We start from the raw sequence: 17,411 nt of genomic DNA, 5'->3' as shown, positions 1-17,411 counted from the left end.
ATTAGCCCAGTAAGCATGCTATTTACTTTGTATTTTCAACTTACTGTAATAATTAGTATGTAAATGTTTTTATTAAGCGCACTTCAGAATGAAACAGCAACTGAACCAATTCAACAATATACTTACAAGTACGATATTTTATATTTTCGTAACTTTGGAATAATGGGTACTGATCCATAAAGAGAAATATTTTTTTCACAGTTGCCATTTATATTATATATTATTGATTTTATATTAATATATATTTTACATACAGAATGGACTTCATTACAATTTATTAGGTCTCCCACCACGATGTATCTTTGTCTGTCTGCGTTTCTGTCTATCTGTCTTCTCTAATACTGGCAAACACATTAACACCAAACTCCACATAGCTGATCATTGACAAGCCTACTTACGCATATTATCAGCATTTTTTAGTTCATTGATTTTTAGCAGTGTTATGACCCTTAATTCGTTGAAATTTACCTTCTCTGGACGTCTATTCTGACACCTTTTGGCAGATTTTTGTAACACTAAACGTAAGTATTCAATTATGTTTTTATCACAATATTCCAGCATGTAGAGACAGTTCCAAGGAGAAGAAACAGTGCAAGTACAATAATACATGTGGCTACAACTTCTGGCGGGATACAACTGCAATTACAGTTCCATCTTCTATGCATAGTAAAAGGTAAAATAAAGTTTGCATATAACATTCATTTGTACTTGTTTCACTTATGTATAAGGAAGATATTGACAATGGAAGCATGTTTCTTTCTAATGCAGTCTGCTTGAATCAACATCTGTTTTCGGTATGCGAATCTTCAATCTTGTACGACATTGGTTTTTTGACCCCCACTTGTATATGTATTTTTAATACATAAACTACCCACATAGATAAGGAAACTTATTCTGTTTATTGTACAACTTCACTTGGCGCTTAACTGTTATGTTAATTGTGCACTTTCATGTGGCCTTTAAGTGCTTTCTTACTGAAAGTTTCACTGTATTTCTAATAATTTTAGTAACTTACTTTGTTTTGAAACATACATGCAGAGACCATTATGTTTTTGTTATCATATAAATATTTAATTGAAAAGGTGCAATGGCGTAAACTAATTTAATGCATCATTTGCAGAGCTCTACAAACTCAACATTATTCACAGAAGTTACATATTTTGCTGTATATGTAACATACTGTGGAATGTATTATACAATTGATGTATTTTCGAGGTAATTGACAACAAAGTAATCATGTCCATTTACAAAAATGAACTAACATTTTCTTCCGGTTACAATTGGTACAACAACAACAGGAACATTACCTTTATTTTACGTCAGCATGTATTATAGGTAAACAGGAGTCCACAAGTATATATTATTACATTTTGTACTTAGGTACAAATCTAGTTCTGTACTCAAAATACATTATATATTGAAGTTGTGTCATTGGAGTAAATACAAAGCAGAATAAAGTTTAAATAGCATTTGAAGGAAAAAGATCTGTTCATGTATTGTAAATATGTAAATGAATTTTACATAATTATAATCATAGCATTGATATAATAACATTAACACAGTAACAATTTTCAAACTCACTTAACTGTCATTATTATTGAAAATTTTATTGCCTAAAAAGAATTTCTCAAGTTGTCTGAATGGAGACTGGTTGTCCAAGACAAGGTTTCAACAACTAATTTCACAGACTCTTTGTATAAGTATTATTTTTATAATTTTGCATAATTATTCATTTTCCTGTGTATTCATGTAAGCCATAATTTAAGCATATTATCTTCTTTCATTAAAGGCAAAGATAATTAAAATTGGTTGGAAGAAGAATAAATCACTAGTGGAAATTGGATGATGTTACATTGAAATGGTATATGGGCACAGTACTTTCCACAACAAAGGGCAATCCACATACAGTGTACCAAGTGTTATATGATGGTGAAGACAAGGCATATGATGTTGAGGACCTTCAAAATGATTATCTTGACGGTTATTTGAAATTTACTGATTTATAAGGTATAACGTTCTTTGCAATTTTTAACAGAGAAACTGTACTTTTTCTTCCTAAATGGTAAGGATTTATGCTGCAAGGTCTTTACCAATCAGCTGTACATTAAAGAAAACGTTACAGTAAACACAGTTCTTTGCAAGGTAGAAGCTGTAAATGAGAATCGTTACAAAAGTTAACCATGTATATTTATGAATACATGTGCATAATATATATATTTCGTCTACAGACGGGTCCATTTAAGGACCATGTTAACACTTCTGCATGCAGTGACAGGAGGGGATGCCTTCTTTCAGATGTTTTTTTTTTACTTTCAAAGAGACTGCTTGCAAAATACATGTGATGTAAACATGTCTTGTATACGTTTCCTCAAGTATCATCTTTAATTTTGCATTTTGTTATCCATTGAAGCTTTATATGTTAGCTGGAGGGTACTTTTGATCTCATTTGTATTATGGTATCATGTGTGGTAAACTGGTAAAGCAAGCCTAGTAGAGGGCATGCATTATTGCATTTTTAACTGCTGCCCATGAACAGTGTCAATTAAGCCAAGTCTGCAGATTTAGCTGTGTGATTGTGTTTTAAATTTTTTCATAAAATTCCATTCACTGATTTTTGTCACAAGGTCAAGACTGAGACATAAACTATAGTTAATATATAAAAAGTAACAATAACTACTACAAATGCATTATCTACTTGTTCACTTTCTATTGATTTTGCCTATGCTGTACACCATACATAGATAACTATTTTCCACATGGCTGGGACTACTTTTATTTACACACAAGATGGATGTCTGCATTTATCTATCACATTACAGTGTGGTGATTTGAGATTGGAGATTTTATTTTCATTTTTTGTGTGTTTCTTACAGCAAAATATTGCTCAGTTGCACTAGTGCAGACTATATCCTGACTTTTCCCATTCATGAAGTTTGTTTATATGGTGAACTAGGAATTTATCTCGTCTTCAAAAATTGGCTACATTACAGGTAATTGTTTTTGTTTTTGTTTTTAACTCACCTGAGCCAAAAGCTCAAGGTGAGCTTTTGTGACCGCTCGATGTCCGTCGTGCGTCGTGTGTCAATTTGTAAAAAAATCTTCTTCTTCAAAACCACTGGGCAGATTTACACTAAACTTCTCAGGAATGATCCTTGGGTAGCCCCCTTTCAAAATTGCCCAAAGAATTTAATTCCATGCAGAACTCTGGTTGTCATGGCAACCGAAATGAAAAATTTTGAAAATCTTCTTGTCAGAAACTGTTAGCTTGATTTCAAAAATATTGTATAGAAATGATCTTTAGGTGACCCTCTACCAAAATTGCTAAAGCCAGTCTGTTTCGGTCAAAAGCGTGGCCGCCAGTGGGCGGGGCTTATTTTCCCTATATGGATATATTTTAAATTTCAAAAATCTTCTTCAAAACCACTGGGCAGATTTACGCTAAACTTCACAGAGATGATCCTTGGGTGCCCCCCTATCAAAATTGCCCAAAGAATTAAAATCCATACAGAAAGAAAGGAAAAACTTTAAAAATATTCTTGTCCGAAACCATAGCAGCTAGGGCTTTGATATTTGGTATGTGGCATCATCTAATGGTCCTCTACCAGGTTAGTTCAAATTATCACCTAGGGTCAAATATGGCCCGTCCTGGGGGTCATATGGTTTTATAGACTTATATAGGAAAAATTTTGAAAATCTTTTTGTCCAAAACCACAGGGCTTAGGGCTTTGATATTTTGTATGTAATATCATCTGGTGGTCCTCTACTAAAATTGTTCAAAATTACCCCCCCCCTCCCACGGGTTAAATAGTGCCCCACCCCGGCGATCACATGGTTTATATAGACTTATATAGGGAAACATTTTGAAAATCTTCTTGTCCAAAACCACAGGGCCAAGGGCTTTAATATTTGGCATGTAGCATCATCAAATAGTCCTCTACCAAGTTTGTTCAAAGTATCCCCCTAGAGTCAAGTATGGCCCCGTCCCAGGGGTCACATGGTTAATATAGACTCATATAGGGAAAAACTTTGAAAATCTTCTTGTCCAAAACCGCAGGGCCTAGGGCTTTGATATTTGGTATGTAGCATCATCTACGTTCAGTGACCATGAATGTCAGCTACTGACCTACTTTCTTAATATTTTAGCACCAGCTTGACATTTGATACATGTAGCTCATATTAGTCGGGTGAGCGATCCAGGGTCATTATGACCCTCTTGCTATAATTATCACTTCTTACTGTATTATTGCTTTTTGCATAGCTAGTAAGGTGGTTTTTCAAATGTTATATCATTTTATACTCTCTGCACCAAGTTTACAAAGAGTTGGTCTCTTTTCTTTTCACACCCACATTCTGCATAGCTGTCATGGCCGCCAAGTCGGAATATCCTTAATCTCGTTAAATAATAGCATTATCTTATAAACCGAAGTAACTGTACTTACATTTCGCATATATATAAGTATAATAGGTCGGCAAAGTGAAATTTTCATAAGCACGGATCTGGTAATTAAGTGCGCCTGTGGGAGTTAAATAAATCACACAATATTCTTACGCTCTCTTTTCCCCGTTTCTTGCAGTAAGACAAACTATTTCTGCGCCGGTGGGAGTAGTGAGTAGTAAATTTTTCAACTTGCCAAGAGGTAAGTACGTGAAGTGTACCTCAAAGGTAGTATGATCATGGACTTGATTTGCTTTTATTGAAATAGCCTGGCACCTGGCTGCATAGTTACTTTTTTAAATATTACAAACCTTTTATAAGTAAATTATAAGCCTTTAAAATAGCACATTTTATTCGGACCCAGGGGCAATAAAAATGTCAATACAGAAACAACCTGCTTGAGTTATTCCACTGTTAATGAAGAAAATTTATTTGTGAGAAATATGACAGAACAACATAGGGACGGGAGCCAGTCTAATCTTGAATTTGTTGTTCAAAGTAAGAATGGTTGTATTTGACCAAAGAACTTAAGGCATTTAATTGTTCGGTTAATGTGGGTTATACAAAAGATCTGCTCTTGCCGTAGATATTCTGGTATATTAATGATGGTCATAATAATAATACTATAATAAATTGGGAATTTGTATTTGATATTTTGGCAATATATGTCTGTTTGATCAAATATTCAGTTTGTTCGACGGTGAATAATATTTTGCATATTTGGATCAATATATATTCTGTTGACGTATAATTTGCAAATTTGGCAATGTGTGTTTGTTTTAGCCCTGTTGGCTTATATATGGCTGTATTTATTAAAGAATAATGTTAATAAAACGAACGAATGAATAACTTATAATATAGAATATGCCAATAAAATAATAATGATAATGATAATAACAATAAAAAACAACATAGGTCGTTCATTATATCCATTGTATTGGATGGTGATCAGTTACTTATTCAACGATACATAAGATGTTGAACTATTCATTTAAGTTCTTTTGGATAAGATCTTACTTTGAGCAAAATTGGCTTAAAAAAAGTTGCCAACTGGATTTTGGAATTATGATAAATGTATATTGATAAACTGGTTTTAGCCCATTTGGCAATGTCCGATCGTTTAAAAAAACAACGAGAAAAAAAAATAAATAAAAAAACATCAAAATGGTTGTCTATCTTATCCATGGTGTGTTGGATGGTAACAGGATTTTTATTCATTTTTAATGTTTTTTTTTCATGACCTGTTTTAGCCCATTTGGCGATGTCCTATTGTTTCACAATAATAATAAAAAAAGAAAACGTTGCCCACTACATCCATTGTGTTGGATGGTAACTGAATTTTTAATGCATGAATTAATGTATATTCATGAACTGTTAAAAAAAAACGTTGCCTACTATATCCATTGTGTTGGATGGTAACTGTCTTTTGAATTCATGATAAATGTATATTCTTGAACTGCTTTAAGCCCATTTGGCAATGTCCGATCGTTTAAAAAAGTGTTGCCCATTATATCCATTGTGTTGGATGGTAACTAGAATTTTTATTCATATATAATGTATATTCATGAACTGTTTCTAGCCCATTTGGCAATGTCCGATTGTTATCCCTCCCCGACCCAAACCCCCACCCCCACCAAAAAAAAACAAAGCAACAACAACAAAGGTTGCCCACTATATCCATTGTGTTGGATTGTATCCGGATTTTTAATTCATAAAAAAAAACTACAGCAACAACAAAAGGCAGTTGCCCACTATCACTTATGTTGGATGGTGACCGGATTTTGAATTGGTGTGCTGCCAGATTGGAAATATGTCATGTTTCCCTGTATATCTGGTTGTTTGTTCCAGGCTAGCGACATATTAACAGATATTGATATACGTTATGCCAAATTTAGTTAATTTAATTAAGTTAACAAACATTTCTAGAAAATGCCACAACCATAACTTCAAAAATCCAACGAGTTACCACATCACAATCCAGATTGTACAGCCGCACCGCAACGCCAGCCAGCCGTTTCAGCCCCGCAACCGATGGATCTGAACCCGCAACAACTTGAGGTTGTGGTGAGCCGTGTTTCAGAACACCTCCGTCTTGTTTGAGCAGCAAAGGATCATTTTGGCTGAGGATTCGGCTGCACTGTCGGACAGTGTTGCACAAAATGGTGAGTTGGCTCCGATTGAGAGCAATTAAAACGACTTGGGTGATCACGTTTCAGCAAATGTTAAAATTAAGATAGTCAATGGCAAATTCATAGACTTAGTAGTATTATTAAGCCCAGATCATATTAATTACAGTCAAGGTCAGAGTTTTCTTGTTAATGAAGCAGATGGATATCTAAAAGTTCAGTCAAAAACTCCAACCAAAATAATAGATTCATTGCCGGTCTGGACTGATGCCTTCTTAATTTACATGTGTATCTATTGTACCGCTCATGTTAAAGACTATCCAGACTTGTTAAAATACATGCATACTATCAGATTAGGTGTTACTCAAGCCGGTAATTCGAACTAGTTAAAGTATGACGAGCTATTTCGGCTTCGGAAATTAAAAAAATCGTCTATATCTTGGAACACCTTAGACCAAGAGCTTTGGCTGTTATATATGTACAATCGTAAACCTGAAAATGTTATGACTTTAATTTTCAAGGTATTTTTACCAAATTGCATACGTTGTAATGGGAAACACTCTAGGAAGTACTGTTTTCAGAATCCCGTAAATACCAATCAATATCGTTTTAGATCGTCGTCACTTGGACCTCGGGGAAACATTAGACAGCCAAAACCGGCATCTAGAAGAAGGCCACTTAGACCTCCATACTCTTGCCAATACCCTTATATTCTTATCACTCACCGTCCGGCGTCCGTCGTCCGTAAACTTTTACTTTAAACGACATCTCCTCATAAACCGCTAGGCCAATTTCATCCAAACTTCACAGAATGTTCCTTGGATGAAGCTCTACAACAGATATTCAAAGAATTGAATTCCATGCAGAACTCTGGTTGCCATGGCAACCGAAAAGAAAAACTTTAAAAATCTTCTTCTCAAAAACCAGAAGCCCTAGAGCTTAGATATTTGGTGTGAAGCATTGCCTAATGGACCTCTACCAAGTTTGTTCAAATCATGACCCCGGGGTCAAAATTGACCCCGCCCTAGGGGTCATATGATTTTACATAGGAAAATCTTAAAAAATCTTCTCAAAAACCAGAAGCGCTAGAGCATAGATATTTGACATGTAGCATTGCCTAGTGGACCTCTACTAAAGTTGTTCAAATCATGACCCCGGGGTAAAAATTGACCCCCGCCCCATGGGTCACTTGATTTTACATAGATTTCTACTGGAAAATCTTCAAATTTAAAAAAAAATAAACCAGAAGGCCTAGAGCTTAGATATTGCCTAGTAGACCTCTACAAAATTTATTCAAATCATGACCTCCGGGGTCAAAATTGATTCACTTGATTTTACATAGGAAAATCTTCAAAGAATTTCTAAAAATAAACCAGAAGGCCTAGAGCTTAGATATTTGACCTGTAGCATTGCCTGGTAGACCTCTACAAAATTTGTTCAAATCATGACCTCCGGGGTCAAATTGACCCCGCCCCATGGGGTTACTTGATTGTACATAGAAAAAACTTCAGAATTTTCTAAAAATAATCCAGAAGGCCTAGAGCTTAAATATTTGACATGTAGCATTGCCTAGTAGACCTCTACAAAATTTGTTCAAATCATGACCCCCGGGATCAAAATTGGCCCCGCCCCAGGGGTCACTTGATTTTACATAGGAAAATCTTCAAAACATTTCTGAAAATAAACTGGAAGGCCTAGATCTTAGATATTTGACATGTAGCATTGCCCAGTGGACCTCTACAAAATTTGTTCAAATCTTGATCCCCCCAGGGTCAAATTGACCCCGTCCCAGGGGTTACTTGATTGTACATAGGGAAATCTTCATAAATTTGCTAAAAATAAACCAGAAGGCCTAGATCTTAGATGTTTGATATGTAACATTGCCTAGTAGACTTCTACAAACTTTGTTCAAATCATGACCCCCGGGGTAATATTGGCCCCGCCCCAGGGGTCACTTGATTTTACATAGGAAAATCTTCAAAAAATCTCTAAAAATAAACCAGAAGGATTAGATCTTAGATATTTGACATGTAGCATTGCCTAGTAGACTTCTACAAAATTTGTTTAAATCATGACCCCTGGGGTCAAATTGACCCCGCCCCATGGGGTTACTTGATAGTACATAGAAAAATCTTCAACATTTTCTAAAAATAAACCGGAAGGCCTAGAGCTTAGATATTTGACATGTAGCATTGCCTAGTGGACCTCTACAAAATTTATTCAAATCTTGACCCCCAGGATCAAATTGACCCAGCCCAAGGGGTTACTTGATTGTACATAGGGAAATCTTCATAGATTTGCTAAAAACAAACCAGAAGGCCTAGATGTTAGATATTTGATATGTAAAAATGCCTAGTAGACTTCTATAAACTTTGTTCAAATCATGACCCCCGGGGTAAAATTGGCCCCGCCCCAGTGGTTACTTGATTGTACATCGAAAAATCTTCAAAAAAAATTCTAAAAATCATCAGTTTAACATTTGAAACATGTAGCTCATATTACGCAGGTGAGCGATCCAGGGTCATCATGACCCTCTTGTTACAAATTTAAGGCAGTCCCCGATAGGTTTTGTGGCCAAAAATGATGATAGCTCGAGGCTTACATAACATCTTTCCTACCGTAGGGTTAAAACTTGAATGATTTTATTGATCCGGCTTCTTCCTCAGTTCAGTACACTTCTATAGGGTAGATGAGGCTGTTGTTTCGTTAGGGCAATAAGGTGAAATGGCCAAAGTGGACATCAAATCTGCCTTTCGTCTCTGGTCGGTTCATAAAGATGATTTTGAATTACTAGGCCTCAAATTAGGAGGGGATTATTTTATGGACAAGGCTTTACCTATGGGTTTTGCAATCTCATGCTGCCTTTGGGAATATTTACTTTCATACTATGGCTGGTCAGGTGCAAGAGCAAATCCGAAAGTCTGTTTCATTTCTTAGATGATTATCTTTGTCTGGCTGGCTCTATTTCAGGTGAATGTATGGCCATTTTGTCCTGTTTTATAGGTATATGCAAAGACAGTAACATACCGTTAGCTGAAGAAAAAACCGTATATCCGACTCCAATAGTAGTGTTTTAGGGCTTGAATATTGAACTCAATTTTGATGCAGATACGAATCCAAGAGGATAAACTAAAAACATTACAACAGGAAATATTATCATTACTAAAATACAAGAAAGCCACGCTGCGCGAGCTGCAAACCTTGGTAGGGGTTTTTAAATTCCTGTGGCAGAGTAATTCCCTGTTCTAGAGCATTTAATCGTCGTTTCTGTGTGCGGTTTGGTCAAAAGTACACATCATTTTAGAATTACCAGTTCAATTAAAGAAGATTTGAGGGTATGGTTATCATTTCTTGAAACTTTTAATGGTTACTGCATCTACCCTGACTTAGACTGGTTGGATAGTTCTGTCCTAGACCTCTTTTTACGGATCGCGCCGGTGCACTTGAACACGGATGTGCAGCTGTTTTTCGAAATGAATGTATAGTCTTCTCTTGGCCTTCTAGGTGGACAGGCGTTGGTATATGCAACGACATAACCTTTTTAGAGTTAGTGTCGATCGTGTTAGCTTTTTTTGCATGGCCAGACAACATCAGAAATAAAAAAAATCCTTCTAAACACTGACAATAGGGCTCTGGTATACAGACCAAATCAATGAATGTAATATCATTACTGCGCCCTTTGATATTGCTTGCAATGAAGAAAACATTCAGTTTAAAGCAATTCATATCGCAGGCTTATGCAACGAAAAGTCTGATTCTTTGTCTCTCCGTCAGTGGCATCGTTTCAGGTGCCTAGCGCCTGAGAGGCTGACAGTCACGCAACTCCAGTGCCAGTCGAGTTTCTGCAGTTGATCTCTAGATTGAAGCTCAGCGTTTAATCGATCATAGTATTGCAAATAGTACTAGAAGTGCTTACAAGAATGCGGTTAAGATGTTTGATACTTTTCGTCAATGTCAATTTGGATGTATTTCTTGGCCGCCGGTGCTAGAGCACCTTACTGCATTTTTAGCCCATCTATCAACCAAGAATGTAGCTCGGCATACAGCACGTCTGTATATCTCGGGCATTTCCTTTTATTGCAAAATTAATAGTTTTAAAGATCCCACTCAAAGATTTATAATACGTAAAAGGCTTACCGGTTTTGATAGGTTGCCCCGGACAATTGATCGGGCAACCTATAACGCTTGACTTACTTCTGTAACTTACACAGGTGACAAATATTGTTTGCTCTTCTACATCTGAAGCATTATTGTTTTCAGCAGTATTTTCTCTGGCATTTTTGGATATCTTAGGATAGGAGAGCTTGTACACACGAGCTCAAACGCCTTGAATTTAAATGATAAAGGTCACGTAGGAGACGTTAGTATTGATAGTAATGGTGAGCTTCGCATAATTCTGCGTTCATCGAAAACCGTTCAGAAAGGCAAAGGAGTAGCTATTCATTTACTACAGACACATTGTTATATATGTCCCGTGCAATTATTAAAGAGATATATGGTTGTTCGCCCATCTAGTGCTTCAGCTTGTTTATTTGTGCATTCAAACGGTCTACCCGTCACACACTATCAATTTAGTGCAGTTTCAAAGAAATCTTTGATTGCGATCGAAGTTAATCCCTTCCATATAAACCACATTCATTTAGGGTAGGTCCTGCAACAGCAGCTTCGTAGAACGGCATGACTGATTAGTTTTCAATCATTAAACTCTCATCAACTCTTTTTCGATCATAAATAAACTACTCTTGAAATATATTCATGTATTTTCATTCATAGTCCATAGTTAAAAAGTTATTCATAGGCATATGAGCTGTCACTTTGTTTACAGATCTGTTAATTTGACTTCATGTGGAAAGGCCGTTTGCTGATGTAGCCTAATCCATCTGTATATGTTACTTTTTGTGTTCATATTATTGTTTATATGCCTTAATAACAAATACAGTAAAATACTTTTAAACTAAGTGTATTTTAACATGAATAGTAGATATTCAAATACTCGTTACTTGTAAACATATGAACATCCTAGAAAGACATGGAAAATTCGATAAAAATGTTTACATGCTTTGCTGAACAGTATTGTCTAATTGACAATGTTAAGAAATACTGCAACTGCACCTTTTTAAGACATTTCAGTTATTTCTCAAATATGTATTAAATTTGTATCAATTCGAGTCTACACTCTATCATTATTTTTAAACATGCTACCGAGATAAATTACCAGATATTTATCAAAGGGAGTTACGGTAAAACGTGAAGTTTCTGAATTACATTTTATTAAATATCACTTTCCAAAAATACATTTTATTGCAGAAAATGAGTGTGCCAACGTTTTTTGAAACAGTGTCTGTCTGTTTATCACGAGTGCTTGAAGCTATTGGTGTGAACGAAGGGACTGTAACAAAAAGAAGAAAGTTGTATCACGAAGCTGAAGTGATTAGAGAGATGGGATTTCACTTGACCAGTAAGATATGTGAAAAGCCATTTTTACAAGGTTTCCAAATATATCATTTTGGAAGTAAAATTGAAGGTTCAACAACGCTTGGTCTTAAATCTGACGTGGACCTAGTGCATTGTAATCCAACATTATTTAACATTGTTGAATCAGTAACACAAACAGCTGACTGTTTCATGAACCTGATGATGGTGAAAGATAAAACAACACCACATGGTCACGCCAGGCTGTGTTTTGTTGATATCATTGGTAAAAGCTCCAATGATATTGAATTGTGCAATGATGATTTACCGTATCACTATGATTTTGTGGGAAGAAAGTTCCTGCACAACACATTTTTTACAAATATGTTAGGGGATCGTTTTACTGACAATTTAGTTCCAAACCTTCAACATGGCCCATCTTTGTATTATTTCAATACAGACAATGTTAGTGCTTTCCATGTTCCACCTGCGCTGTCTATGACCACAGAGAACATCCATCGTTTCCACAGTTATAACTGGCCGACCACACAACTAATTGATAAACTGAGAGCAACAAAAGGTTTTCTAGTACCTGTTGGTCATACTCAAAGTGAAAACGCTTTCATTGAATGGCGAATTTCAAAATCATTTGCCGAGAGAATGCTTGTATTTGATTTCAATATTACGCAACTAAGATGTTTGGTTGTTCTTAAGATGATAAAGAAATCATTTTTCCAACCTGTCATTGGAGACGAGTCATTAGAGTCATTTACCAGCTACCACTGCAAGACAACTTTATTCCACACTATAGCAAGAACACGCCCATCCCTTTGGAGAGAAGATCGACTGCTTGAATGTTTGATGTGCTGTATCTCTACATTACGTCATTTCCTTTTGAGCAATTATTGTCCGCATTTTTTCGATCTAAATGTAAACCTTTTCTACGGAAAGTTGACCCCATGGTGTTGTAAAAAACTAATCTGTGTGGTCACAAATCTCCAAAACAATAATCTTCGATGCTTGTTACAAGTGAAAAGTGATAGCCTTGGAGAAAGAATAATGTGCATGCAAGGAATTTTGAGAATGGACTCTTTTCCATCCCGCGACTTAGTAGAAAAGCAGATGCTTGTTGAAATCGTATATGACATAAATCGTTTCCTGATTGAATACTCAAGACTTCCATATGTAAACATGCATGATCAAACATTAAAAAAGCAGATATATGCTGGTTTCATGTTGCTGAAAGAAGTGTTGTATTTAATGAAGTTTGGACGCGCAACAGAACGAACAGCTGCTCGATTGCTTTTACCTCATTTTATCTCAAAACACGCTTCACTAATTTCAGCGTATAGACTGAAAAAGAAACAACCAATATCTGAGGATATTACTGATATGTTTAAAATCGGGTTTCAAGCCGATGCAACTTCAAACAGATTAAAACTAGCTTCAGTCTTATATTGCAACGGTGAATTAAGCGAAGTGGTCAAAATCCTAAAAGAAGTAGAAGAGAAATATGCATCTAGCGTTTTACCGATATGTTTTCAATTAATTTTCACATTTGCATTTCACTGGGAGAAATTCTTCAAGACGGCTCCAGGTACACTTGAAGTCGACCGCTGCCGAGATGCTTTTTCGGCATGTGTTGAATACATGAAAAAAGATATTTGGTGTTGCCCAATAGGATTAAGAAGGTCCCTTCTTGTGAATGAAAAGTCAAGGCAGGATATAATTTCTTTTAATTGTAAATTCGGGATTGAAGTGGACTCAAGAACGATGCTATATTACCTAGAGTATTTGACGTATGACAGACTTTCACTTCAGATGAAAACAAAAGCACTTAAAAATTTGATGCAATGCGTCTTGGGAAATCCTGACAAATGGTTACAATATTTCTTTGATATTGCAAATAGAGAGGAAAAATATGTCATTGAGGCGTACCGAGACCGAGTGTTTGCGTACCCGGAAGATAAATACATTAAAAGCTACCATGAGGTAGTTACTCCCGAACTATGCAAGACCATGGCAAAACATCCATGGGGAAACATTCGACTATGTCTGTGTTACGCTTTTCACAAATGTTCAATCGTTCAGCATATGAACATGGCTTTGCTTCTTACTGGATATTGTTTTGAAACAGAGAAGAAAACAGAGTTTGCAAGCGCATTCTACTGGATGTCTTTTCTTGTAGAACCGTCGAGAGCAACTGCAGATCATGTTATGAGGGTTTGTCCTAAAACATCAATTTCCCAATATTTCATTAACTATTACAGCGGAATGGCTCGCATGTCGTATACGAAAAAACTTGAAATAGGATTAATACCTGAAATTGTTGAAGCATTCACAAATGTTTTGGAAGCAAGCATGTATTTAGGTTCATTACAGAAGGCAAATCTGCAGTTAGGCATAAACAGATCAAGGTTTTATGTGTGTATTGTTAATGCATTGATCAGAAAATACGATAAGGATGAAAACAAATATTAACGCGTGAAAATAGGTGAAGGAGCGGGAATATTGTTGCTGATAAAAGCTATGTGGAGAATAAGTATAATTATTAAACAATCTGTTCCCACATGCCATGGACAAGGATCAGCTAAACAATTCAAGAGGTGTTCAATAAATACATAGACTGGCTCTACAACTCCCATTATGTGCAATTTAGGGTAACTACTTGGTACCGCTATAACCAGTGACATGTCAGCTAGCAACTGTATATACTTATTAAAATAGAATGACGTCACCCAGCAAAAAAAAAACAAAAAAAAAACAAACAAAAAAAACCCAAACAAATTAATATCTGCAAATAAAATTACATACATTTCTGCACTAAAATTCACTTACACTCCATAAATACAATTAATAACATTTAAGTGATGTCTTCTTAAAACTTAACATCTATCGGTCATTTGCCTTTGAAATAAACAGCATTTTGTTTAAGACAGTGATACGTGTTTACCTATTCATCAACTTGATACGGCATATATACACCCAAAGATATATTGTTTCATAAATTCCAAAGAAATAAATGTCTACACTATCTAATATCTACATACTTCAGTTAAGGTATTGGACCCGTAATAGAGTACCTCCTTTTTGAAGTATTGAGTATTCAATTCCTACCATAAACCTACTTTGACTGCAATTTTCAGGGGTGCGTAGGTTCAAGCCTCACTGGGACCCATTTTTTTCCATAATTTCCTTTTTTTCTAGTAAGTTTTTGCTTCTTTCAAGACTTATTATGGATGTTTTGTACAAAAGTGGAAAATTTTCATTTTATAAGCGATTTCTTGCTGTTCAAAGTGAATTTACCTCTGAATGAGGAGGGGTAGAGTTCGACATCTTTAAAAAATACTGAGTTACATTTTTCTGTTTTGCCTTCTTTCTTTAGATTACATATTGTGGAAGAAATGCAGGTAGGTTTTACTTATGCCTCAAGATTATTTTTGAATGAAGTGAGCAAAATTTAAAACAGACCTACAGGATTCAACTTTAATTTTTAAATGTTGAAGTTAGAATTCTGTCTCATTAAATCTGTTTACTTTAGGCATACTAGAACAATTATATTTACAGTTTTATTTTGTGTTTTATAATTGTTTTAACAATAGTTTGGTGTTTCTTTCATCAAAATTAATGCTGTAATGAATTCTCTGCAAACATTTTAGATAGTGGCCATCACATTGAAATTTGTCTCTATTTGAGCTTAAGGAAAGTCCATAAATTATACAAAATTTACAAAAAACAGCACGGTAAAAGTTGTTTAAAATTTGCCACACGGTGCGAAACATGGTTACCTTTAAGAATATACCGAGCAAAGGCCATTTTTAAAACATTACTATTAGGGGTCTAATACCTTAAATGTATCTGTTACGTTAACCAAGATTGATATCGTTTTGAAAATGAAAACATGTATTCTTATTCTTTTAAGAATTAACAATTGAGAAATAATTTATAACAAAAGAGTGTTTTAACACAATTCATGCACGATGGGCGGTTATACGCCCTCGTGAAATTATTTGTACGACGTATTACCACCCGAGTATATAAATAGTGTTAAAACACTCTTTTGCTATAAATTAGTTCGATTCTAATATGCCCTTAATGTAAAACAGTAGACAAAATATAGTAGCGCTCCTTATTGGTCTCATCAAAATCATTGACATTACCGCACGTTAACGTGACGTCATTCTAGCGTAAACGTGTTTTAACAGAGACAAGCATATTAGAATGTAAAATATTGTTTTGTTTATTTTGGGTTTAACGCCGTTTTTCAACAGTATTTCAGTTATGTAACGGCGGGCTGTTAACCTAACCAGTGTTCCTGGGTTCTATACCAGTACAAACCTGTTCTCCTTAAGTAACTGCTAAACAGAGGTAGAGGACGGATGATTTCAGATCTTCTATCCTTTATTCTCTGAAATTGCATTTAAATGTGTAATCTCCACATATATATGGAGGATAATATATAAATAACAATTTCATCGATTTTCTCCATAGCTCAGTTTTATTTTGGGTTGCTTGATCACGGTTAATGTTACTATTACTCAAAATAGAAAAAATGGGTTATACTCAACAATTCTGTTTAGAGTGAGGCCCTTTGTAAAATATTGCAATATTTCAGGTTACTGTGACCTACTTTACAGTGTGGGGCTGTAAGCTTAGCTGTGATTTTATTACTAAGCCACATTGTATTCTAAGTAATTCTTTATCTAGTTTGATCTTATAACGACCAGCTCACCTACTTTATAAATTTATATAAATAGTAATTCTTGTAAAATCACTAGAAACAAGTGACTTCCACTGTTGCTGTTGTTGTACTTGCAGAGCATCTTGGGTAGTTGCTTAGCAACTACTGCCTAGACATATCGTTTACTCTGCCGTAGACAGAAATGTTATTTCTCTTTAAAGCAAATACGCTTCCAAGAAACTCCCTTCAAAGGTAATTTGGTGATTTAATTTTTTTGATTTTTAATTTTTCTTCCTTTCCATACTAATATTTATTATATGCTTTTATGTTTTAACAGAAACATTGGCTTTTGTTTCTTAACAGTCAGAAGTACTCCACAATAATTTGTGTGAAGCTGAGTTCACATGTATTTGTGAGGAGTCCTGACATTTTGAGTGTGCACTTCCACATTTATTTTTGTGAAGTTTCCAGGGTTCATAATCTTAAATCCCCGGCCTTGACATGCTGCTATACTTAATCCTTCTAAAGAAATATTTAGAGAAGCTTAACAAATTTTATACAAAGATTGTCTCACATGGTGTGTTTTTTTTACAGCTGCTGTATTCTATCTTTTGATAAGCATTCTAAACTCTACTGAATTAAACAGCTATATTTTAATGGGATCGACACTTAACTGTAACAGTTGCTCATTTGCATATATGAAAGAAGCTTACTGACAGCTATTAAAATTTACAAGAGGCTGGGTTTAATTATTATC

The 17,411-nt window shown here is 35.2% G+C and overlaps 1 protein-coding gene across 4 annotated transcripts in view; it reads left to right on the top strand.

Annotated features, from left to right (window-relative positions):
• The window catches only part of LOC123534414 (uncharacterized), a 33,157-nt gene extending 16,701 nt beyond the window's left edge, over positions 1–16,456 (top strand). For all 4 annotated transcript variants that reach the window (XM_053519737.1, XM_053519738.1, XM_053519739.1 and 1 more), the window contains exons 2-7: positions 559–673; positions 1,790–2,007; positions 2,874–2,990; positions 4,575–4,637; positions 6,362–6,597; positions 11,869–16,456. In XM_053519737.1, coding sequence (XP_053375712.1) covers positions 6,595–6,597; positions 11,869–14,454 — 2,589 coding nt within the window. In that variant the 5' untranslated portion in view covers positions 559–673; positions 1,790–2,007; positions 2,874–2,990; positions 4,575–4,637; positions 6,362–6,594 and the 3' untranslated portion in view covers positions 14,455–16,456. The remainder of the gene's footprint in view (positions 1–558; positions 674–1,789; positions 2,008–2,873; positions 2,991–4,574; positions 4,638–6,361; positions 6,598–11,868) is intronic.
• Positions 16,457–17,411: the final 955 nt, after the last annotated feature.

This window comes from Mercenaria mercenaria, chromosome 12 (genome assembly GCF_021730395.1).
Source record: "Mercenaria mercenaria strain notata chromosome 12, MADL_Memer_1, whole genome shotgun sequence".
Taxonomy (NCBI): domain Eukaryota; kingdom Metazoa; phylum Mollusca; class Bivalvia; order Venerida; family Veneridae; genus Mercenaria; species Mercenaria mercenaria.
Note: the sequence above shows the minus strand (reverse complement) of the source record. Positions and strands in the feature narration are given on the sequence as shown.